The sequence below is a fragment of the Mauremys mutica genome, chromosome 1 (assembly GCF_020497125.1).
Source record: "Mauremys mutica isolate MM-2020 ecotype Southern chromosome 1, ASM2049712v1, whole genome shotgun sequence".
NCBI classification, from domain to species: Eukaryota; Metazoa; Chordata; order Testudines; family Geoemydidae; genus Mauremys; species Mauremys mutica.
In genome coordinates, this window is record NC_059072.1 from 61,572,497 (window position 1) to 61,598,478 (window position 25,982).

The 25,982-nt window shown below is 39.5% G+C and overlaps 1 protein-coding gene across 8 annotated transcripts in view; it reads left to right on the plus strand.

Moving 5' to 3' along the window:
* Positions 1-25,982, plus strand: part of USP15 (ubiquitin specific peptidase 15) — a 154,476-nt gene that overhangs the window by 84,809 nt on the left and 43,685 nt on the right. For 3 of the 8 annotated variants that reach the window (XM_045032858.1, XM_045032836.1, XM_045032850.1), the window contains exons 7-8: positions 14,432-14,515; positions 19,239-19,383. In XM_045032858.1, the coding sequence (XP_044888793.1) occupies positions 14,432-14,515; positions 19,239-19,383 (229 nt within the window). Of the gene's footprint in view, positions 1-14,431; positions 14,516-19,238; positions 19,384-20,151; positions 21,359-24,914; positions 25,762-25,982 lie in introns of those variants that run through there. The other 5 variants (XM_045032888.1, XM_045032871.1, XM_045032879.1 and 2 more) reach the window with 4 other exon arrangements.

Genomic DNA, 25,982 nt, shown 5'->3' on the forward strand with positions numbered 1-25,982 from the left:
TTGGATATGCCAATTTCTTGGATGTTCTGGTAGAGGAGTAGTAAGTATGCTTATATTTTTTTCTAAATTTATCTGTTGCAGTGAAAGGTGATACATCACCCAAGATGTCCACTCTGCAACAAACCTTGTCCTATACAGATACCTCTACAAAGTATTTTTGTCTTATCTGTTTGTCAGTTCAAAGGTTGTTACAGTTTTTGAAAGCATGTTTATGCATATGTTCAAGTCCAATGAATATTTTAAAGGTTATCATTACAGAATGCTATGGATCTTCAGTTAGAGACCAAATACATTTTTAAACTAGTAGAAGATAAACATCCATTTGTTCTTTTAGTATTGAATGGTAAAACTATCTTCTTTTTAGCCTTTTACCGCAACTGTTAAAATGTTTTTGAGTTTTCACTTTGTTAAAGCAGTATCTCTTTTCGGGGAGAGGGTTTAAATTAAACACAATCATGTTACTATTAGCATTTTTATTTAATTCTTCAAAGATAACTAGTTAAAAGATTTTGGTCATTTTATAAACCTTTAGTAATTTTATTCAGTAATGATAAAATATTTGCAGTATATTGGTCCTTTATATCAGGAGATGGATTTTTACCTAGATACAGTACCTATATTTAAAGGGACTAGATTTTAAAGATCTTTTAAAAACCTAGCCCATGGGTAGGCATACTTTTTGGCTTGAGGGCTGCACTGGGTTTCGTAAATTGTACGGGGGGCCAGTTAGGAGAGAGGGTTATAGCCCGGCTCCCACCTCCTATCTGCCCCCCTCCCCCGGACTGCCCCTCCATCCAACCCCCTCTGTTCCCTGACGGCCCCCCTGAGACCCCTGTCCCATCCACACTCCTCTGCTCCCTGTCCCCTGAATGCCCCTGGACCCCCACCACCCCATCCAACCCCTCCTCTCATTCCTGACTGCCCCCCCAGGACCCCTGCCTCATCCAACCACCCCTTCTCCCTGTCCCCTGACTGCCCCTGGAACCCCTGCCCCTGACTGCCCCCTGCCACCCCATCCAACCCCCCCTTCCTGACTGCCCCCCCGGGACCCCAGCCCCCATTCAACCCCCTGTTCCCCCCCACAACCACCCTGACCCCTATCCACACTCCTGCCCCCTGACCACCCCCCGAATTTCCCTGCCCTCTATCCAGCCCCCGCCACCCCCCTCCCCCCTGCTCCCTGCTTGGAGCACCGGTGGCTGGCGGCACAACAGCCGCACCGCCTGGCTGGAGCCAGGCCACACCACTGCTGCCACCACGCAGCACAGAGACTGGGTCAGGCCCCAACTCTACAGCTGCGCTGCCCCAGGAGCTCACAGCCCTGCCACCCAGAGCATTGCGCCAGCGGCGGGGTGAGCTGAGGCTGCGGGGGAAGGAGGGAACAGCGAGGGAGGGTCTGGGGCTAGCCCCCTGGGCCAGGAGCTCGAGGACTGGGCAGGACGGTCTCGCGGGCTGGATGTGGCCCGCGGCCCATAGTTTGCCCACCTCTGATCTAGCCCCTTTATTCTGAAATCTGGCTCCAATTGTTGGTGATGAGTACTTTTGAAAATATCACCTAAACCCTTTCTGGAACATAAGAAAAAGACTACTTATTAGATCTAATTGACAACCAGGAAAAAAAAAAAAACCCTAGACTAGTCTGTTTAAAAAAAAAAAAAATTAGCTGGCTCTAATTGGGTTATCTAGCTTTCATAATTACTGAGGATATGTTCGATTTTAAATCCAGAGTGGTTTTTCAGTATACTCAGTACTTCCAGTAGAATATATTCAGATACAGGATCATATAATCTCTACATACGAGAAGCAAGTGAAAGTCTTTTCTAACTTGGATACCCTTGATTTTTCTCCCCAATTAATCTGAATTTGTGCCCAGCGATTCAAGGTCAATAGTAAAGAAAATTAGAGGAAGCAGGCATCCTTGACTCTTGCCCATCCCATCCTAAAACTTCTTGGTTTGTTTTTTCCCTTGTGCACTATCAAAGCAGCTGTAGGGCTTCCTTTAGCCAATGTAGAAAGCTACCTCAAAATGCCATCGTCTTATAAGACTAATGCAATTTTGGCTGTCAAAAGTTTTAATTGCACCCAGTGATGGGATGATCCAGGAAGGTGCTTCTGACAGGCAGGAATATAATAAGCTAAAGCTTTATAAATACTATTCAGAAATTATCTACCCTTAAATTCATTTTGATCTCGGTTACTTCGGTATTACTGTTCCCAGTCTCGAGGTTGAAGCCATCAAACATAGTGAGTGTGGCACCTCCCTTTTCTAAAACTTTAAACTTTTGTCAAAATTGTAATATAGAAGAATAGTTCTCGTCAATATTCGAGTAGTTTCTCCTTTATAAAAATCATTTGCAAAAACATACAGACAAATTATAGGTACTAATTAGACATTTAAACCATATCCAGGAGCTGCTTGCTTTATTTTTCTATCTTTTGATTTTAACCTTCATATTACACTGGGAGGTGACTAAATATTCCTCCAAGCCGAAGTGGTTTGTAGGGCAGTATAGATCTATTACAATCTGTCTGAGAGAACATAAGAGTATCAGTTTTCCTTCCTTTACTTATACTACTATAATTAGCTACGTCAAATTATAGGAAATCACTTATAATTCCTACAGCAATATCTTAAATAGAACGCCTTTTCACTCTGCATCCCTTGTTTTGAGAGTCAGAATATTTGGAAGTGAATTAATAGTTTTATGCAGTCACCATATAAAACTGCCAAACATTTATTGTCCGAGAATATACCACTAGGGAAATGTCTCACTGAAGCAAATAGCCCTTACTTTTGGCTAACATACTTGGGGATGTTACACTAATGTAAGGCTTCAAACAAAGGTTATCCAGACACAAGTGTATTTAATTTTGTTAACCTTCACTTCCCCTGCCAGCTCCATACAAAAATCTGAAACATGTTAAGAGTATGTGTACACGAGGCTTTTTTTAACCTCAAGTTCATTAACTTGATGTAGTTAACACCTTTGTGACTTGTCTTTACTAGGAAAAAAGGTGATAATTTTTAACACATTAATTAACATTTTAACCAATAGGTTAAAACTATATAGCTTTCCTCATATTGGTGTTTGTGTTTCTGATGAAGTTCATAGACAGATGCTGGAATGACATCTATGCCCTGGATAAGTTGCCTCTTGCAATTCCCTACCTGTATCTAGTATAAGCTATTTTCCTCAAAAGTATATGGGCAGATCAATACCTAGTGAGAGTGTTCCCCCTTTTTTTTGTACAGAATTGAGTGCACTTGGGTGTTGTAGACTCTTACTCCTGGGGGAATTCTGCGCCGTTGTGCGTGTAGAATTTCCTTTTTGCCCCACAGAAATGGGCTGCAGAGATGTTGGCTGCCACTAGGGGCCGCTGGACCTTGCAGAGCCCAGCTCGCAAATATAAGACAATGCTGGGGGAAGGGGAGGGAATTGGTGGGGTTCCCAGCATCTCAATTCCCAGCATGCTCTGAAGGAAGAAGGAAGCGGCGGTGGTACGCAGGAAATTCTGTGCAAGCGCAGGACCCAGCATCAGGCTTCATCCCTCTGGATCCCTGACCTCTGGGAGGATTGGGGGTGTGAGTGTCTGGGCTGAGAGGGGGCTGCATCTGGTCTCTAGGGGATCTGTCTGGGCTGAGGGGGAATGGATGTGACTATCTGGGCTGGTGTAAGGCTGCGGCTGGGCTCTGAGGGGTGGGGGTGAGTGTCTGGGCTTTGGGGAGGGGCGCTGCTGGGCTCTGGGAGGGAGGGGGGGTGACTGTTTGGGCTCTCGTAGCAGTTTCTGTAACTCTCTAATCCTGGAGAAATTGTGTGTCTGTATTGTTACAGACATACTTGCTGACAGGTATTTTGAAATAAATTACCAAAATTGAAACTGGTGTGATTATATAGTGTTATTTTGACAAATAAAATTTGCAGAATTTTGCAGATTTTTAAAATCTTGTGTGCAGAATTTTTTTTGGGGGCGCAGAATTCCCCCAGATTTATATAGACTTACAGTCAGGAATTACAAGATAAGAGAATGTTGCTTTGCTATCTCTCTCTGCCTGTCATGTTTGACAATTCGAGACCCTACCTATTGAATCCTACTGATGTTCTGTATAACTTTAGCAGCCAGAGTTTCAAATGAGGTTCATCTGTGATTGAAGACCATGGTTTAAAGATACAAAGAAAATGGAAGCCATACAAATAGGGAATGTGGAAGAAGAGTTATAGTTTGAAGTTTCAGGAGAGAAGCTGAGGCAGAAGAAAGAACTTGTATACTTGAGAAGTACACTTAATGCCATCAGAGGGAGATCTGGAAAATTGAAAAGAAGAAAACAATGTGCATGGATGACATTGAAAAAGATGACAGGAGTATTGCAGGACAAGCAGTTAAGTAATAAAGGAAAAGTGTATGCTGCATGTGTTTGTCCCTGCCTACTCTATGGTTTCGAAATGGTGAGTCTTACAGAGATGGAAGAAAAGATCATGCAGGTAGTAGAAAACAATATTCTGAGTAGAATGCCAGGCAAGCAGAGGGTAGATGAGTGTGCATGAAAGAAGTTAGGGAGAAGATGAATTGGCTAGAAATGCACATTTGAGGTGGGCTGGACAGGTGATAAGAATGAGAGAGCAATCAGCAAAGAAAGCATGGAAGGAAGAGTACAGCAAAAAAAGGATAGAAGACCAAAGATGCAATGGAAAGTCTTTGGTAAGAGAAGTTTGAAGATAAAAGGACTGGAACTTCCAGACCATGGCACGAATCCATAGGTGTTGAAGACATGGTAAAGAATCATGGGCATCTCTAACCTCATGTAAACGGGAAAAGGAGTCAAGAAGTGAAGTTAAGGAATTTTCAACAAATAATAGCACAGGATGAATATTAGAAAAGTTTTTGTAAATATTAAGAATACCAGAAAATATTTAAAAATTGATAAAGAAATGGGAACAGTCTGGTGCTTCTGGAATGTTAGGGGACTAAAACACTAAACATATAAGAAAGGTACTTTCTGCTTTTGAAAAAGCAGAAGGTATTAGTGGCAGTGCTTCAAGAAACTAACTCAAAACAAAAGAAGAAATCAAACTTAAAAGGAAATGGCCATCTCATGTATATGGAACGTCTTACAATTCCTGAAACAGAAGGGTGTTTATACTACTAAGTAAGCAAGTAGCAAGAGAATGTGAAAGTATCAAAACAGACCCAGATGACAGGTGAGTTTTGGTGCAGGGATGTGTAGAGGGTTACAATGTGTAACATATATGCTCCAAATGAGGATAGCTCATTGGTTAATATTTTTGGAATGATTACAACAGTTCAGAATTCATGGATAATAGCTGCAGATGACTTTAACTGTTGTCTTCAGCTCATGTTAGGTAGATTACCAATTAGGTGAGAAGCTCCATGTAAAACAGCTCAAATACTGGAGTCAACATGTAAAGAATAGGACATGATAGATATGAGGTTCCCACACTCTAATGGGAAGGATTTCACTTTTTACTCCAAAATTGCCAAAATATATAAAAATTGATCTATCCTAGTATAGCAAAAGTTTTTACATGAAATTTTTAATGTTAGAATTGTATTAAATCATATCTCCCACCAAGTCTAATTCAGGAAAAAAAAGAGACAGAAGTTGGAAATTTAATAATATATTGTTAAAAGACAAAGGCTTTGTCAATAAAATAAAAAAAATACTGATTATTATATTGAAGATAATCCCTTACAGGAAATGTTCCCAGAAACTAGTTGGGGGCGGCCTTTAAAGCAATAATGAGGGGACGTATTATCTCATATAATTGTCATGGGGAAAAAGACAAAAGAACATGTAGACTTAGAGGAACAAACTTACAGGTTGAAGAAGCAATATTATTTGACTATTAACGCAGACTTGCTTTAAGAGATTGGTGACAAAAAAGCATTAGAAGCACTAATAACAGGGGAGAAAAAACAGACAGCTCTCTTACTTGCTGAACACAGGTGTTTTTGAAGGGGAAACAAATCTGGCAAATTACTACCAGACGGATTTCCTACAGAAAACCCAAAACAGCCTATGTTAAGGACAAAAGTGGAATACTCCAAAAAAAGGGATTAACAAAATAATAACAGAATATTTCAGAAAGATCTATACTAGCAAATATGTAAACATGGAAGAATTAAGAACTAGTATATTGCAGGGTTTTAAATGGCCCAGGCTTTCATATAATGAGTAGTAGATATCCAACAGCACAGGAAGAAATAGAGATGGTAATCTCAATACTAAAATTAGAGAAAAGTCCTGCACCAGATGGATCCACCCTGAATACTATAAAATGTTTAAAAATACAGGTCTCTCCATTGTTAGCTAATGTATTTCAGCCTTCTTGGGTAACAGTGTGCTTAATAAATAACTTCTATCAGATATACCGTATATACTTGTTCATAAGCTGAATTTTTTTAGTAAAAAAGGGAGGCATCAGAGAAGGGGGTTGGCTTATGAACGGGTATAGAGAGGGAGAGGTGGGACACAACCCCTCCCCCAACAGAGGGGGCAAGGAGAGGCAGCAAAGCCAACAGAGCCAGAAGGGAAGAGGCGGGGCCAGAATCTCTCCACTTCTGATCACGTTGCTCTCCCTCCAGCCTCTGAAGCAGCTGCAGCTCTGGGGCTGGCAGTCTTTGGCCGTGCCTTCCAGCCTGCAGTTGCAACTCCAGCCAGGCCAGAGACGTCCTCCCCTGGCCTGTCCCAGCTAGGGTGGGAAGGGATGGGATGAGGAGCGTGTGGGGGGTGGGCACAGGGGTTACTTTCCTGACCCCCAGCTTCTTCCCCCTTCTCCACCCCCCACCCCTCCCAATTTCCCCACCGATTGCTGTCCTGGCGCATCAGGGTAAGCAGCTGGCGGGCCAAGACACTTTGTGTACTTAGGTTTATCTCTGTGCCTGCGGACACTCGAGGTAAACAAACTGTCTCAGTCCGCCAGTGGCTTATCCTGATGGCCCAGGAGCCAAAGTTTGCCAACCCCTGAATTATAGGGTTGGTTTATGAATGGGTAATAAAAATTTTCCATTTTTACTTATCCATCTTGGGGGGTCGGCTTATAAACAAACTATTTTTTGATTGAGTATATACGGCAGTTTGATACCTAAACCAAATAAGGATTTATCAGATCCAGCATCTTATAGGCTCATCTCTTTAATAAATATAGATAGTAAGATTTTAACTAAACTACTAGCATCCAGATTAGAGACAATAATGCCTAAATTAGTGCACCAAAGCCAAATTGGCTTTCTAAAAGGAAGAAGCTCCTTAACAAAAAAAACTCCTACATATGCTACTGGATTCTAAGAGCTCTAATAAAAACACCTGCATTTTTAGCTATGGATGCAGAAGAGACTTTTGATTTAGTAGAATGCCCATTTTTATTTAGAACACTTTGGGGAACACTTTAATCCACTTCTGAATGTAATCTACAAAAATCCTAAAGCATGTATTTGGGGAAATGTCTCAAAGACTAAGCTGATACTGTTATCCAGAGGAATAAGAAAAGGGTGTCCCTTATAACCCTTACTAATTTGCTTTAATTATCAAACCATTAGCGCAAAAAAACCAACAACCCAGAGACAATGAAGAAATTCAGAGAATAAGTGTATTAGGAATAGAAAACAAAGTTTCATTTTACGCTAATGACCTTATGCTTTTTATACAAGATCTAAATAAAAGTTGGCCAGTATTACAAGAAATAATTGAAGCCTTTAGTCTACATCCTGATTCCTGACCAAACTACTTTGAATCAGAGATACTGCACCTCTGCATCAAAATATACCTGATAAATTATACATGCCCACTGAAGGTAGTAAGGAGATCAATTGCCAGGCAAAACCCAAAAAGTCAGTAAGTTCTAAATAGCTACTTGGAATAATCTTTTAAAATTATGTCTGACACAGAATCTGTAAGCTCTAAAATCATATTCAGTATTTTTAAGGAGACCAGTGTCTTGCAAAAAATTCAGTGTGTTGGGAAGCTCCAGAACTTAATTCAAATTAGAAATAGCTGTTTAGCCAGTTGACTGACCAAATGTTCATATGACTTTGAATGCATATTATTTGATCAGACAAAGTCAAAGGATAAAATTAAATGGAACACATTATTTAAAATGAAAGTAACACTATCCAGTATCCAATTTATTTTAATCATTATTGACATCTTAAGAATACAGAACTACCTAAGGCCCCAATTATTAAAGGATCACTTTATCTCCTGACAAAATAAGCCTAAATAAATATATATATTTAATATTTGGAGCTACTTTCTAGCTCAAATAATAAACAGATATCACAGACATGAGGCTGATATAGGTAAGGACAATATGACTTCCTTTTGTTGTTGAAATGAATAGCATTCTCTTTTATTTTGTAAGTTAAAGATCATAATGTCATCCATTTCACATTGCTCAGTATGTTCTTGAATATACCCATAGTAAATATTTCATTCTGTAACAGCTAAAGTTTCAGAATTCAGTTGAGTACGAATAACGTTTAATAATTGGTTTTCTGTTCTTATATCGAAGAATTGCTGCATTGACTTAAATAGCAAACTATCTTGACTATTGTCAGGTATCTTTTAAGGGAGTTGCTATAATACTGTTTTACAGAAAACGTGGATGTTACTGTAGCACATTAAAAGATGCCCTGATTTAAAACCAAAGCAACTTCCTTCTTTTCTTTTTCTCAACCCTTTACTTATCGCTGCAGGGTCTGAGAGCATATTCTTTAGTCAAACATTTACAAACATCTGCTTTAAAACAATGCAGTCAAAATTTCTTGTGTGCCATATTTTTAAATTACTGCACTATGTAGAAAATGCCTTTAGTCTTGGAATCTATATTATAGTTAAAATGGGAGAGTTGAACTAATGTATTTTGTCACAGCAAATGTTTGACATGCTTACTGTATTTGTTAGTATACCTGTTTTGCCATTCCTACAGGACCTTATATTTAAAAAAGTGAAAATTAAAAATAAGAATGACCTGTGAACACTCTTGTCTGCAATCTTATGATTGATCTTTTTGTACTTTCCATTGTTAGTTTGATATCATTTTGAAAAGTGAAAATGAAATAATTCTCCACTTATTGTTTTACAGTGTTTGTGAAAAAGTAGTTTGCTTTGTATTGAATGCTGTAAGTGCCATGACTGCTCTCTGTTTTTCTTAGTACTCAAGCTTATCAGTGTCAGCAAGAATGTAAACAGCTCTAAGAATGTTTCAGCTAGCTGCCTGTCGCAGAGCAGTAAGACTGACTTACTAAGGTGTCATATTAAGCTGTCACATTATTTCATAGCAAATGCATGTTTTTATAGAGATATTTAGAATATGGACAACATTTCCCATCTAAATATAAAAACTTTGATTGCTACCTTATTTAGAATCAAAATTTACTTATTCTATTTATCTTTGGGGGGAAAAGTCCATTAATAGTAAAACTGAGTGGTATTACCGGTACTTTGACTATTTGGTAGATATTAGCTGTAACAGATTGCTTCTCTTTCTTAAACAAAATAGTATTTATGTGGTCAAATGCCATACACATTACAAATTTTTGTTTGAAAATTTAATTGAAAATAAACAATCAATTGTTCCAGCTCACTTTGTCTTTAAGTTCCCTTTAAAATACTTGATCTCAAGAAACTGGAGTGTAAACAGTTTCACTTTTGATTTAACTTGAGCTTAAATAGTCAATGAGAAGTTGACTTCATAATATTTTATAACTTTCCTGTGCATGTAGTCTGTGTATTTATTTATTGCTTTTGATGCACTGGAGAGAGGTAAATAGTGAGGTCACCCAAAGATCTGTAGTGAAACCTGTGCTGTTTAACATATTCATAAATTATCTGGAAAAGGGGTGAAGTGGCAAAATGTGCAGAGGATACAAAAATACTCAAGATAGTTAAATCCAAAGTAGCTGTGAGTAATTACAAAGGGATCTCACTGGGAGACTGGTAACAAAATGGCAGATGAAATTCACTGTTGATAAGTGCAAAATAATGCGCATTGGAAAACAATCCCACTATACATACAAAATGATAGGGTCTAAATTAGCTATTATCTCTCAAGAAAGAGATCTTGGCATTATCATGGATAGTTCTCTGAAAATATCTGCTCAATGTGCTGCAGCAGTCAAAAAAGCTAACAATCTTAGGAACCATTAGGAAAGGGATAGATAATAAAACTGAAAATATCATAATGCTGCTGTATAAATGCATGGTATGCCCCCACCTTGACTACTACATGCAGTTCTGGTCACCTTATCTCAAAAAAGATATATTAGAAGTGGAAAAGGTAAGAGAAGGGCAATGAAAATAATTAGAGATAAGGTACAGTTTCCATATGAGGAGAGATTAAAAAGACTGAGACTGTTCAGATTATAAAAAAAGTGACTGGGGGGATATGAGAGAAGTCTGTAAAATCATGAATGGTATGGAGAAAGTGAATAAGTGTTATTTATCCCTTCACATAATGCATTTGTTCCCTCCTTTATCTCTGTTAAAATGTTTGCCGGTGAAAGAGATCAGTCACATATTTAATACCCATCAAAGCCAGAGGCCTCCCCCTGTTTCGGGGATCAGTGGTTCCGAGCTGGTAACAGGAGAGTTGGCTGGACCCTTTTATTTTCTCCAGCTCTGCACAGGATGAGGAATTCTCTCTGAGTGCAGCGAGGGTCCAGAAATATCCCAAACCCCATGACAAATGGTCTCTGTGAGGGGTTGTTTCCCGCATGGTGACCATTATTTGCTTGTGACAGGGCATGGACATTTCTTACCTACGTTGGCCCTCCATGCCTTCCTTTCCTGTTAAAGAAGCATCCCCCAGGGCTCCCTCTGCCTGTGTGACTGGCCAGCCAGGGGCGGTGATAACTTCCTATGCATTTATCAGACACTGTGAGGTAACACTGTTGCTGGGGGAGGTGTCTGTGTGGGGAGATTGCAGCTGGAGCTGCAGGGGCTTTGTGGTAGGAGGAGGCCTCTGGGTGACTGGGCAGGGGGTACCCTAGTCAGGTTGGTGGGTTCTGGAGGTTTGAGATTTTGGGGGGTGGTTCTGATGTGCCCAGCCCTGGGGCTATGGGTCCTGGAGGTGGGTATCACTGAGGATCTGGTGGCTGCAGCACAGCCGGGGTGGGCTTCTCTTGGGAGGCAGGAGAGGGGGATAGAGGGTGCGTGGTGCTGTGCCAGGGGCTCTCTGTCTGGGCTTCCCCCACTGGCTCCTGGGATCGTTGCCATGCCCAGTGCACAGAGCTGTCAGGGGGATCCCCAGCTCTAGGCCAGGGGATGCCAGGGAAGCAGAGTGAGGAGTCCTGCTGTAAAGCATCAGGTGGTCCAGCTGGGAGGAGGAGGAGGAGGTCCCAGGCAAACGGCATGGCAGATCCTGCTGGAGGGCAGGTTGGGGTCCTAGGCAGGCAGTGAGGGAATCCCAGGGAGGCAGCGAGGGACTGAGCTCCCAGTGCAGGGTTCTTTTGGGGGTTCTCTGGCCACTTTGGGGTTCCCAAGCTGATAGTAAATGTATGGTGGAGATTCCCTGACCGGCGGGGCTCTGAGGGGTATCGGGTTCGTGGCCAGGGACTCTGGGGGCTAGGTCCCAGTGAATATCTGTGGAGGTCCCTGGCTGGCAACTCTGGATACAAGGGGCTATCTGGGGCCCCAGGCTGGGGGTTCTGATTGCTACTACTGACCACGCTCCTCACTCCTCAGCTGGTGCCAGAATCCTGGTCCAAGCACTGCCTGGTGTTCCCCAGGTACAGCCAATCACGGTGAAAACTTTCTATCCACAGCGAGGGACTGAGTTCCCAGTGGGAGGTCCTTTTGAAGGTGTCCCTGGCTCCTGGGGGCTCTTGGTGGGGGGAATCCTTTGGGTAAGGTAATACCAATATTTAAAAAGGGCTTTAGAGGTGATTCTGGCAATTACAGACCGTAAGTCTGTCAGTACCAGGCAAATTAGTTGAAACAATAGTAAAGAATAAAATTGTCAGACACACAGAAAAACATAAATTGTTGGGCAAAAGTCAACATGGTTTCTGTAAAGGGAAATCATGTCTTACTAATCTATTAGAGTTCTTTGAAGGGGTCAACAAACATGGACAAGGGGGATCCAGTGGACATAGCGTACTTAGATTTCCAGAAAGCCTTTGACAAGGTCCCTCACCAAAGGCTCTTATGTAAATTAAGTTGTCATGGGATAAGAGGGAAGATTCTTTCATGGATTGAGAACTCGTTAAAAGACAGAGAACAAAGGATAAGAATAAATGGTAAATTTTCAGAATGGAGAGGGGTAACTAGTGGTGTTCCCCAAGGGTCAGTTCTAGGACCAATGCTATTCAACTTATTCATAAATGATCTGGAGAAAGGGGTAAACAGTGAGGTGGCAAAGTTTGCAGATGATACTAAGCTGATCAAGATACTTAAGACCAAAGCAGACTGTGAAGAACTTCAAAAAGATCTCACAAAACTAAGTGATTGGGCAACAAAATCGCAAATGAAATTTAATGTGGATAAATGTAAAGTAATGCACATTGAAAAAAATAATCCCAACTATACATACAATATGATAGGGGTTAATTTAGCTACAACTAATCAGGAAAAAGATCTTGGAGTCATCGTGGATAGTTCTCTGAAGACATCCATGCAGTGTGCAAGGACAGTCAAAAAAGCAAACAGCAAGTGGGTGGTGAAGCACTGCAATGGGTTACCTAGGAAGGTGGTGGAATCTCCTTCCTTCGAGGTTTTTAAGGTCAGGCTTGACAAAATCCTGGCTGGGATGATTTAGTTGGGAATTGGTCCTGCTTTGAGCAGGTGGGTGGACTAGATGACCTCCTGAGGTCCCTTCCAACCCTGATATTCTATGAGTTATAACACATGACCAGGGGTTGCCCAATGGAATTAATAAACAGCAGTTTTAAAACAAACATAAGGAAGAACTTCCTGTGGCAACAAGTTCCACAGGTTGACTGTGCATTGTGTGATGTTGTGAAGGCCAAAAGTCTAAGTGGGTTCAAAAAATAATTGGACCTATCCTCCATTACCTTATCTATCAATGGCTATTAGCTAGTATGGTCAGGGACATAACCCCAGACTCCAGATGTCCCTTAACGTCTGACTACAGGAATCTGATACTGGACAACTCAGAATTGACCTGTTCTGTTCATTTGTTCTGAAGCATCTGTCACTGGCTTCTGTCAGACAGTACTGGGCTGGATGGACCATTGGTCTGACCCAGCATGGCTGTTCTTATGGTCCAAAGAAGAGAGGGTGATTTAAATTATATCCTGGGAAGAGTATATAATATCAGAAGGCCAAAGGTATTTTCACAAAGTAAAATTTTCTTTTCCCAATGGCCATATCTTATGCTTTTATTGCTTAGAAGCATTAGGATCTAGTTGTTTGTTAAATATTTTTAAGTAAGTATCAAATCTCACATGGAGAATTCTTGAAACAGAATCTATGTCTGCTGTGAGCCATTTTGTTTTTGAAAGCAGAGAACATCTGAACACATAATATTTGTTACTACTTCTGCCTAATTTTTGCATGCCATAGTACTAAGCAGTCTTAGGTCACCTGGGAGCCAGGCTTGAGGCAAAGCCCAATTAAGTCAGTTAGGGTTTTTCCATGGCTTTCAGTGGTTTTTGTGTAGGGCCCATATGCTTAATCAAGGCAAAACAGTAAGATTATGCAGTATATTAATTACATGTAATTGTTACAACTCAAGGGGTCTCCTTTATTGAAAACATTCAACAACTCCAACGTTATAGTTTTTTAAAGTATGTATAGTTTAGATAATGTGCAAAGAACATAATACTCTGATTTGACATGGCGTTGAGTAAACATGAAATATTTTCTTATGTTTTGTGTCTCCAACAATTTCTATTAATGTCCATCAGTCAGTTAAAAGAGAACCTCTTAACAAGTGGTACAACGTTGCTTTTAAATGGCTGAATTTACACTAATTTGGGAATACTTATCTTTTTAAAACATGTATTCTTATTTTAGTTACAAATGACACTTTCATATCTCATCTCAAAAGCCATTTTAAAATTTAGAAATTAATACAATCTATAAAAGGTTTTATGTTCCAATTTTTAGAAGAAAAATGCATCTGCTTTATTTTGTTGCCTTCGTATAGGCTGATTAACTTTTTGGCATTTTTTTTCCTGTAGGCCATTTTTGGCTTATTTTAGTAATTTTTGTGATATCCAGTGTGATATGAAAGTTTGACATGAAATGTTATGAAATAATCCATTTTAATTTTACGAAGATGCATTTTGAACCTGGAAACCATTATCCTGAATAATTAGCGCTCTGCTCATAAGAACTTTATTTTTTCATACTTATTTACATACATTGTTCATCTGTTAGCTTTTTCTTTTTCATGATTAATTTTAATATCTCAGCATTTTTATCTAATTTAACATTTTCATATTTTTAAAGGTCCCCAGGTGCATCCAATTTTTCAACTTTACCAAAGATCTCTCCATCTCTATCAAATAATTATAACAACATCAACAACAGAAAGTAAGCAACATATCTTAAGAATTTTTTTATTTAATTGAAATCTCCCAAATATGATTTGGAAAATGACCTTGTTTTTTTACTTTTTAAGTTAGGGAATTAGTTTTGTTTTGATAGTGCTCTGGTTGTAATTTCTTTATTATTGGTCAGTACTTCTTAATGCGAGTGCTGTATAAACATGATATTAAAGATGCTTGGGTGACTCATATATAATACTGTTCAACAGATATGAGACTAAAAAGAACATTGAACGCCATAAGAAAGCGTCTTATGACTTCCTTTAGAGTTTATCATGTTAAATACATTTTTAAAAATGTACTGATGTATTTGAGAGAAACTAATAAATTAAAGGACTTTTAAAGTGAAGGGAGGCAATCTCCCCCCCCCCCCCCCAAAAAATCTCTGTGGATTGTATTAGAGTGGACAACATCACACAGAGGTTTGAGACCACTGCAATATGAAGACATAATGGTCAGGTGAGACTGATTTATAGTCCTTGAGTTAACATTGATAGTCTGTCTACCTACTGTTGTGCCTTGGTGTTAGAAGTCTGAGATCATTGTGTGAAAAGGATTGTTGTGTTTGGATATTGTAACAATAGGTACTCAGTGAAAACACAGACTTTTAATCTTTCTTTAAAGTGTATTTCTTTAAAATTGTCTCCTATCACTTCCTCTTCTCCTTGGGCTGCCACCTTGATGTGGTGGAGAAGCTTGCATATACTTAAGATCCTAAGAGCGATGCTGTCTGGAGTCCTGTACTCCTGGTAGGGTCACCCAGGGCGGTCAGGTGAGATTGCGGTAAGATGATTGTGCTGTAGTTGCACACTCAAAGGAGGATCTTCAAACAGACTTTAATTGCTTCTCTGAAGCTTATAAAAGCCTAAGGCTAACTCTGAACATCAGCAAAACAAAACTTCTCCACCAGACAGTCCCCAGTCAGTCATCAGACCCAGCAAGAAAGATCTGTATCGACAAATTGCCTTGCCCTGGTCGCAGAAAAACAACAGAAAAGAAAGGAAAGACAACAGTCAAGGAGCAATTTCGGCCCAGCCCAGTCTTCCAGCACCACCTGCAATGTCTGTCAATAAGCCTGTGGCTCAAGAATCGGACTCTTCAGTCACCCATGAAAAATAAAACCTGTAAAAGAGATCATCCTTGACCTCGAGGGATTGTTGACGACGATCACTTCCTACTTGTCAGGCATCTACAGGGTGCTGGCACTTTTGTTCAAAATCTCAGCAGACGTATCAAAGAGACAATGAGTGTAGAAACTGAAGTGTTTTACCATAGAAACTTGTTCAGATTAAATTTGAGATACATAAGAATAGTATTGGGAAGATGATTGTTGCAAGGCTAAATGGAAATGTGGAGTTGACTTTGCTGTTAATCCTGCTCTAGGCTTAATTAGAGTATACTCCAGTCTTTTACTATTTTGATACTAAAACCTGAAAAAGGAGAGAGGTCCTTACAATCCTGGCTGAGCCCCCCCTTGTGGATGCTTTCCATGCTGCTGTAATAGGCCCAACAGTTCAATCCCGGATTCCAGTCACTGTTTCAAGCTCAGAGCTTCTAGATACACTCTCAAGCACACACACACCCTTAGCTATGGGACTCTTCAATGTAACTGCTTAGGCCTCAAAACTAGTGCTGATCCTCCCCAATAGCAATTGCATGTTCCCCAGTGTTCCATTAAAGCTGTGGGTGCTCTAGATTACTATTTCATCCACTGGAAACTGTGACAGGTAAAATAAGGAGGACAGAGACTTTGCAAAGGAATTCGTAAATCAGTCACACTTTATTCATAGACACAGCACAAGAAATAGAGATCTATGAAAAAATAATAAAAATAATAAAACCCCAGTGTCCTTACCTTTTTGAGAGCTCTCTGTGGATGTTCGTCAGTCCTTTCAGGGCCCCAGAACCCTCCTCTCCTCCATCTCTACTGCCCAGTCTTGCCTTTTTGTTCCGGTCAGTGAGAGAGCACCTTCTAAGGGCAGAACTTGTCCATTTATGAAGATCCAGACTCCTCACTGAGGTTACTCCCTCAGCAATTTCATCTCCATCCTCAGGTGATTTGTTGCTTAGTTACTGCGCATCTGAAGTCCAGATTGGGAAAACTGGTACCCCTGGGCTACAGCCCTTGCATTAGTCTATGGTACTTCCATTTGAATGGGAAATCATTCAGGTTAGTGGCTTTTGATGGCACTCCATTGTTAACCCTCTGCTAGTGAGCCCACAGAGTCTCTGCTAACCTCTCCTGGAAAACCAATATGGAAGTTATATTTTTATATTCTGTTGAAACTTCATATGGCAAAGTACATATCACAAGAAACTTCATGGTTCCCAGATGTACACAGCATTCATCTCAAGAAGTAAAGGGATTTACTGTAACCAGGTTCCCAGTGTCTTCTGAAGTTTATTGGCTGCAATAATGGTTGTAAAAGACTTTACCACACTTGTTGCCAGACTGTTTATTAAATCAGGCAGCACAGGCATTGCACTAATTACAGGAGTGCTCCCGCCATGGGGAAATGGGGATCACTGAGCAGAATTGACCTGGGGGCAGGGGCGGCTCTAGGGATTTTGCCGCCCCAAGCACGCCTGCAGGAGGTCCACCGAAGGCACAGGACCAGCGGACCCTCCACAGACACGCCTGCGAGAGGTCCACCGAAGCCGCGGGACCAGCGGACTCTCCGCAGGCAAGCTGCCGAGGGCAGCCTGCCTGCCGCCCTCGCGGCGCCTGCAGAGCGCCCCCCGTGGCTTGCCGCCCCAAGCACGCGCTTGGCGTGCTGGGGCCTGGAGCTGCCCCTGCCTCGGGGGGAAAGGTCTCCAAACCACTAGAACATACCTCTCTTTTGTGGGCCAGAATTGAGACCAGAAATAGATTCCCCTTTGGAGAAATAAATTAGGACAAATGCATTTTCCTCACAACAGCTCAGCATTGACAACTTACCTGAATTTGTGTGTATTTCATCTTTTGGAATACTTTCATTTTATTTTACACTGCCACAGGAATATTATATTTACCATATAATTTTCAGTAGTATGTACCACAAAATACAAAAGGCTATGTTATCACCTTGCATGACTCTCATGTTAAAACAAAAAATCAGTATCAATTTATCTTCATTTGATTAATTGTATCTTAATATAACAAATTAGTTACAAAATAATGTAATCCAGAGAAAATATTGCATATGGTTTAGTCTGTACAAAGACTGATATTTACATCTAGAAGATTTCTGGCTATTTTAATGCTACTTATACTGTTAATATTATGACCCCTGTGTATGCATTATGTCTCAGGTTGATGCAAGGTGCTTTCCTTTAGTGTCTATGTCTAAGGGAATGAAGAGCTTTTTTTTAGAAATATGAGGTATACTTGATTCTTGCATGTGTGTCTTTGAGGGAGGAGAGGTTCTCTAATTTTTTCTTTGTAATGTTCAAGAGAGCAAATTGTTTTTTAAAATTGGTTTTCTTCATCAGTAGTGAAATGCTTTCAGATTAACTCAGAAAAACTGCTGAATTAAAATAGATACATGTACGGAGGAGGACTGAAAGTGGGAGTTCATCTTGTAATCATTTAAATTGTGTATACTGAATACAAGTCTTAAGAGAGATTTTTTAAATTAAAAAGTGTCCAGGGTACATCATAAACCACCGTCACCCACTTGTATTTTTATGATTATGAGGATTAATTCGTTGCACTGCATGTTCTTTCCTTGTCATGTTTTTTCTTAGCAAATGACCTTCAAAATCTTGCTTGGGTTTAGTCTAATTGAGGTTTGTAGAAATGCTCTTGAATCTTATCCAAAGCTGCTATCATAAATATTTCATATGATTAGTAACTAAAAACAGTTTAAGGAATTTTAATCTTTTACTTGATTTTTTTTTTTAATTCTATATGTAAGATAAAACTTGCTCTTTTACTGGGCTCTTTTACCCTTCCAGTTTTTAAAAATATGTTTATTTTACTGGGGGGGTTTATATTTAGTATTTGTATTCTGTCATATGGTAATAAATGACCCTTAACTTAGCTAACATGTTAGTTACAATATAGTCTCCTCCAGTCTCACTAGATAGGTACATGATGGAGCTTTATGAAGTTGGAATGTACTTGCTAGAAGGCATTTTGTGCATTCCTTATTACTCCAGGCTTTTTCCCGCATTTGAATGCTGGATTGTGCTGTCCTAGCAGTGAAACTATAAATAGAATTTCTCATGCATCAAGCCAGTGATGTCACGGTGGCCTTGGAAATCTCAGCTCTCACCTGTAACCAAAGCACAACTCTTCATTCCAGTTTCTACTGTCCTCACTCTCTTACAGTAGCAGAATGCAGAAAGGATATACATGAGATGATTTATTGCTGCTGGTGGTGCCTAAAGTCTGAGTGTTTTAAATTTGATGGAGCAATGAAGAATGGAGTGAGCTGTGAAGCTGCTCCTATAAATCAAGGGTAGAGAGATACAATAGTAGTCTGTTTTGGTTGTTTCAGTGCATGAAAATGTTTGGTTGCTTGCAGGGAAAGAGATCTTCCTTTTCTTTTTGACTGAGATTTAAGATTGATAAATTCCAAAGTTAAATGCTTCTAAGAAGATATCTAGTTAACAATAGTTACTTTTAATTTTAGATAACTTATTTGATAATTACCAAATATACTGGTTGTACTAAAGCATTATAGGTCATGTGGCTACATTGTGAAAAATGTTTTGTTTTCTTACAGTGTGAAAAATTCAAACTATTGCCTCCCATCATACACTGCTTATAAGAACTATGATTATTCAGAGCCAGGAAGACACAATGAGCAGCCTGGCCTCTGTGGCCTAAGTAACTTGGGAAATACGTGTTTCATGAACTCAGCAATTCAGGTAGGTGCTTCAGAGTAAAGCGAGCCTGACTTATTACTTGGAAATTAGTATTTTTGTATTTTGCATTGAGACACTTGGTTACTGGCAGAACACTATACAATTTGAGAAAATAGCACAGATTGTTATGTGGGGAAATTTAGTTTTTGTATCTACTGTTTCCCTTAATGTTGTGCTTTACACATGGAGCCAGTTGCAAAGAGAAACCTGAGTAGGATCCTAAGTAACCCAAGTGATCTCTTGAATAGGATTCTGCACTCTGTTGCTTGGCACTTCGTGAAAAGCACGAGGTGCAGAAGGAAACAAATTCTAATGGTCTGGGTATACCGCAAGAAGGACAAGAGACTTGTTATGGGTTTAATCAGGCCGCAACTTTATTATATAGATGTCTGGGACTACCCGGCAGATAAAGTGTACAGTGCAGGCAAATCCATGCTTATTTAAATCAATTCTCTGGGGCTTTCACCAGACCGCCTTTGTTTAATCCATGCTTATTCAACTCAGTTTTCCGGGGCTTTCACCAGCCCCCTTTTGTTTCCATCCAGGTCCCCCAGCTGACCCATGGCTTGGACCTTACCATCCATCAGCCTCGTAAGAAGGTTAAGGAGGGCTATGAGAACAGAAGGGGTTGGCTCCCTGACATACTGATCATAGGAGTCCCTGAACCCCCCTCCTCTGTTCCGTTCCTTTATCCAGGACCTCCTTTTATGTCCTTTACCTGGCCATTTATCTGGTCACTGGCTGTCCTCCCTATGGAGTACCTGCACTGAACATCCGCCACAAGGAGGTGCCAGCCATTTGCTTGGCTACCTCTCCCCCAACCCCACCCGGTTCCCAGACATCTGCAAATGGCCTCTTGGCTAGCAGCCCTACTGGGGAGAAAGAACCTGCATTTCTCTGCATTTCTGAAATACATTACATATAATCCTGACAACAGTACTGTGAGCTAAACAGGTGCTGTGTTATCTGAATCTTATAGATGAGAAAACTGAGACAGAGTTTAAATGACTTGCCCAAAGCCACAGAGAATTATTTCCAGATTTGTGATTTGACCTTCAGTTCTCTGCTCAGACTCCACTATGCTACTCTTCTCATAAAAAGAATAAACTTGGTAGCTAGTTATGAAATTTTTTAAAATGAAAGGGAAGAGCTGCTGGGGGGCTTGTGCCTGTGTGCGCGTGCGGTTCCTATACAAACTTAGAAATGCCCAGATGAGGTGATTCTTCTTTCTCTACTCCCACCAAATATGTACCTTCCTAGATATTTCCTTGCACTATTAGCACTCCACTTGGATTACTTTTACTTCACTTGCACCTGAAATTTTGGAGAGGAGGGGAGAGAACAATGACATCAACATAAAATAATCTTAGATAGAATTAAGTAAACTAGGATCTAGCTGAAATTTTGCCATACATGCCAAAAAAATAAACAAACAAACCCCAAACACCTTATTACACTTACTTCCAGCGCTTCCAATCAGTATAATCTGAATTTTTGTTTCGTCTGGATGACTGGAAAGTGGTTATTGAATTAGAGTAGTCTTCCTTTTCAGACATTTCCTATCATATTTCATGAGACATCTAATGTGAGCACCTGGGACTGACTATTTTTGATTTGCTAGGTCTAGAATCAGATATTAAAATTTGTATTTCAGGTAACTTAGTTGTTTAATGAATCAATTTGTAAAACGATATATGTTTGCTTCCACTGACTTACAAGATACTATTGTATGTGTTAATCAGAAGATAGCTGTATCTTTGATCTTATTGAGTACTTGTTTATTTCTTTTCTTGGGGGATGGGTGGAGGACTCCTTTGTTCCTGTGCAAGAAGCGCAAGGATTTTCCCTCAGTCCTACTTCGCAGCCATCCTTCCTGAGGAGAACTAGATGGAACTCTGCGTAGCCTGTCAATGCCTCATTATAATCAGATGTGAAAAATGATTGAGCATTGTGAGCCACACCCCTCCACTCCCAGGAGGTGAGCATGTTGCTTTCATGGTGCTTCCACCCTCTGCTGGGCCAGAGATCAGTTAACAGGAAATATAATCCTGATCTCCCTTCTGGCGGTACAGTGCACTACCCCTAGGTGACCTCTTATTGAAGACAACACTTTTATGTTGCCTCAGAGGCATTTATTTTGGCCTCTTGTTACAGTGTTGGCATTATTTGAACCCTTTCACTGGGAAAGGTTAGCTTTACAGTCTGTACTCAGGCAATTAAAGCTTCTGGTGAATTTCTCTTGAGGATATTGATGCCTTTCAACTTAGCTGGAATAACTTAGGAATTTTTGTTCTTCTGAACAAGATTGAACATGGTAATAAAGGCTTGAGAGTCAGATAATGAACTGACATCTATTGGATTATTTTAACCTTTTATTCCCATCTATATAATTATCCTGTTCTTTCTGAGTGAATAGGTTAATATGTCAGGAACTTTTGAGACTATATTAGCTGCCAAAGGAATGGGAGCTGATCTACTTATAGCTGTGAGAAGTAATAAAAATTTAGCAAGACTAGTATTTTTTTGTGATTTGTGGTAGAAATAAGCCCAAATATTAATAAAACTAACCCTGCTAAGACATTGACTTGGTCTACCCTACGGAGTTAGGTCCATGTAAGGCAATTTACGTCGACCTAATTATGTCAGTGTCTACACTACAGCCTTGCTTCTGCCGATGTAAGTGCCCTAATACACCGACGACATAATTCCATTTCCACGAGAAGGGTTTATGTCGGTGTAGTTAAGGCAATACAGTGTCCATGTAGACACTGGGGGTTACTTACACCAGCTTACATTGTCTGTTGGCTGTCATTCTTGTCATGTTCAGAGACTAATTACAGCAGTGGCTGTAAGTCAACCTAATCTAGGAAATTTAAGTTTGTAGTGTAGACGTGCCTACACTCCAACACCTGTTACCTACTTTAACAGTATCTACCATTTTAACTACTTAAGTGCTAGTATCTGGCCATTAAATTATTCTAGAATAGTCTATATGAAAATTTATTTTGCTGATCACTTCTAATGAAAACTTAAAATCCAGGGATAGGTTTTGCTCCTACTTTTTGTTTTTCTCTTAAAACTTTTTAGATATAATATCTTCCTACTTTCCTCCCCCTTTTAAAAAAACCCACTCTTGTAAAAGAAGAATCATAATCTGATGAGGACAGATCTGAAGAAAAGCGTTGTGTAGCTTGAAAGCTCTGTCCTTCCACCAGCAAAGTTGGTCCAGTAAAAGATAGACAGACTGATTTTTCAGGAAAGATACAAAGCTATTTAGTTTGTTTTAGGAAGTAAGGAATGAGTGTGTTGATTGGGAGATAGTCAGTATGAAAGGTTTAGTCTGTCTCTTGCTATTGTGCAGTGCCTAAAGTTATTGGATAGGAATGTTTATATAAAAATAAAAGATTAAAAGAAAATAAGTAGTTAAAATGGTTTCCTTTTTAAACTTATTTTGTTTGTATCTTTTATATTTATAAAAGCATTCCTATACAGTAACTTTAGGCATATACACAATCTTAGGCAAAAAGACTAAGAATAAAAAATGAGAATAATATAATATGCAATATAAATATTCCTTTATACGTATAGCTCTTTTTATCTGTAGATCTAAAAGCACTTTACTGTAGACTATATAAAAAATGAAAGCTAAATAGTTGATGATTATATTTTGGACTTTCTCTCCCTCTTCTTTGCAAACTGAATCCTTAGACCCTCAGTCCTAAAAATCATATGGTTGCTTATGGATGTAAATGAGCTACTTGCCAAAGCATATGCAGCCCCGTGGAAGTATTGAATATAGTGTGAGTTGGTAACAAGAATTTTCAAACAGGTTAGTTTCAGCTACAGTCACAACCTGTTTAAACATTCCTCAAGAAGATGGAGACCCAAGAGAGCAGTAGCAAGTTTTAAATGCAGTATTTATTAGTGATTAACTTGATTTTTTAAATTCTTTGTTTATTGATAATGCCAGAGCATTGAAAGAATTAATGATAGACCTGTTTAATTGAAATGTATCAAATACTAGCAGGATCCCAGAAAACATGGCTGTAGTAAACAGCACACTAATTTCAATTAGAAATATATCAATAAGAAAACATGGGCTATTGAGTTCACAAAAGGCAAATCTAACAAATAACAATTGATGTACAGTAAAAGGTCAGGATGCATAGAACACTTTTGGAGAGAGTTTCTTCAGACTTGAAACTCAATGGGCAGAAATTGAATTTCATAAATAATTTATTTTTATGCGTTCCCAAGAGTCCTGCTTAATGTGAAGTAAACAAAAATGCAAATAAGTGAAGTTACTCTTGAAATACTCTGCTACTTCAATCTTCCATCTCTCAATGAAGGCTGCAACAATTTTAGCCTGTTAATGCCAATAGTGCAGTGTCATGCAGTGCAAAATCCTTTTTTTTTTTTTTTTTAAATCGTGTCAGTCTTACAGATCAGTAGTAAGACCACACTAAAGAAAGATTGGCATAAAGATTACTTAGTCCATTTCTCCAATGGAATTGTTTAAAGCAGAGGAAGTTATAAATAGGGCCCTACCAAATTCATGGTCCATTTTGGTCAATTTCATGTGCATGGGATTTTAAAAATCATAAATTTCATGATTTCAGGTATTTAAATCTGAAATTTCATAGTATTGTAATTGTACAGGTCTTGACCAAAAAAAGGTGTCCTGGGGGGGGTCACGAAGTTATTGTAGGGGGATTGTGGTACTGCTACCTTTCTATGCTTTAGAGTTGCTCCAGGCCTTCAGTTAATGGCCACACTGACAGATCTCTGTTCAGAGCAGTAACCCTGAAGGAAAGATTGAGAACCTTCTTCTTCTTCTCAGAGCTCTATGAACACCCTAGTGACTTGTGGTGAGACTACTCAACAGAAGACAACAGGTAGCAGATTTTAAATTTCACATGTTTGGGGAGGATGTTTTAAAAAACTCCCAGACAACCCTACAATTGCAAACAGATGGAGAGAAAAGGGAGAACTTATTTATTTCTTTTGATTATCAGTTCATTTAGCTACTACTGCTTAACTGGATCAGTAGCCGAGAAACTCTAGATAAAGCCTTCCCCTAAAAGTTCTGTTCATATGTTTAATCAAAGAGATTGGAAAGTGCATTCAAGGTTTCCCCACTGATTTAGAACAGAATTCTAGTGTGACTCTTGTTTAGAATTTTTGTGATTTAATCTGAGAGTGAGTGTTCCCTGAGAATACATAGTCTTTCACGTAGGCAATGCTTCTTACCAGGCAAATTGGGAGGGATGTGTCTAGTTCATATCACATCTGTGAGAAATCTTGCTTTAAGGAGTTGGATTTTGTGGATGCTCTGCATAGCATTATGTATTGGGACTGGATTTTTCTCTTAGGGAGCCAAAGAGGAAATATTTTCCCCACTTATTTGTCTACAAAGTAGTAAGTAAAAGACTTTATTTGGATTTGGTACTAATTTGGTTTGGTTTGACTGTTCTTCATCATTGACCACAACCAATTGATAAGCCAAAATACGCAAAATCTACCACAATACTAATGATGATCTAGGTTACGTCCCAAAAACTAAATGAATACTTTACATCAGTTTTCAATAGGGATGACAACGTAGAACATGGGGGCAAAGGCAGGATACCTAATGGAAATGAGTGCATAGAAATGGAAATTACCACATTCAAGGTGGAAGCAAAACTCAAAGAGCTTAATGCACTTAAAACGGGGCTGGATAATATCCATCCTAAAATACTGACACAAATGGCACATGAAATTGCAAGTTCAGTAGTGAGTATTTTTAATAAATATTTCAAATTGGATGTGGTACCATATGACTGAAGAAGAGCAAGAATAAGAAGTATATTTAAGGGGAAATGCAGTAGATCTAATCTGTCTGGACTTCAGTATAGCACTTGATATGGTAAAACATGGGAAATTATTAGTTAAACTAGAGAATATGGGGGTTAGGATCGAAATTGTAAGGTGGTTAAGGAAGTGGCTAACAGGGAGACATGGGTTTTCCTGTAAGGAGAATTCTCTGGCTGGTGGGGGATTACTAGTGGAGTTCCTCAAGTATCGGTCTTGGAACAGATCTTGTTTAATATTTTCATTAGTAACCTTGGCACAGAAAGTAGTAGTGTGCCAATGAAGGGTGCCAATGATGCAAAGCTGGGAAGCATCGTCAATACAGAGGAGGATTGGAATATTATACAGGAAGAATTGGATGACCTTGAGGCATGGAGACAAATAAATTGGATGAAATTTAACAGTACTTAAGAGCCTAATAACAAGAATTTCAGCTATAAACTGAGGCTCATTACTTGAAAGCGGTGGAGGAGAAAGACATGAACCGTAGGAAGACTGAGTCACCAATGTGAAATGGCTGTGGAAAAGGTAAATGCAATACTAGGATGTGTCAGATGAGATATTTCCAGTAGAGGTAGGGTACAAGGCATTGGTAAGACCTCATTTAGAATAGTGTGTGCAATTCTGATCACCATGTTCAAAAAAATGAATTCAGACTGGAACAGGTGCAGAGAAGGGCTACTAGGATGACCAGAAGAACTGGAAAGCCTATATGAGAGAAGACTAAAAGAGTTTGGTTTAAGCTAAGA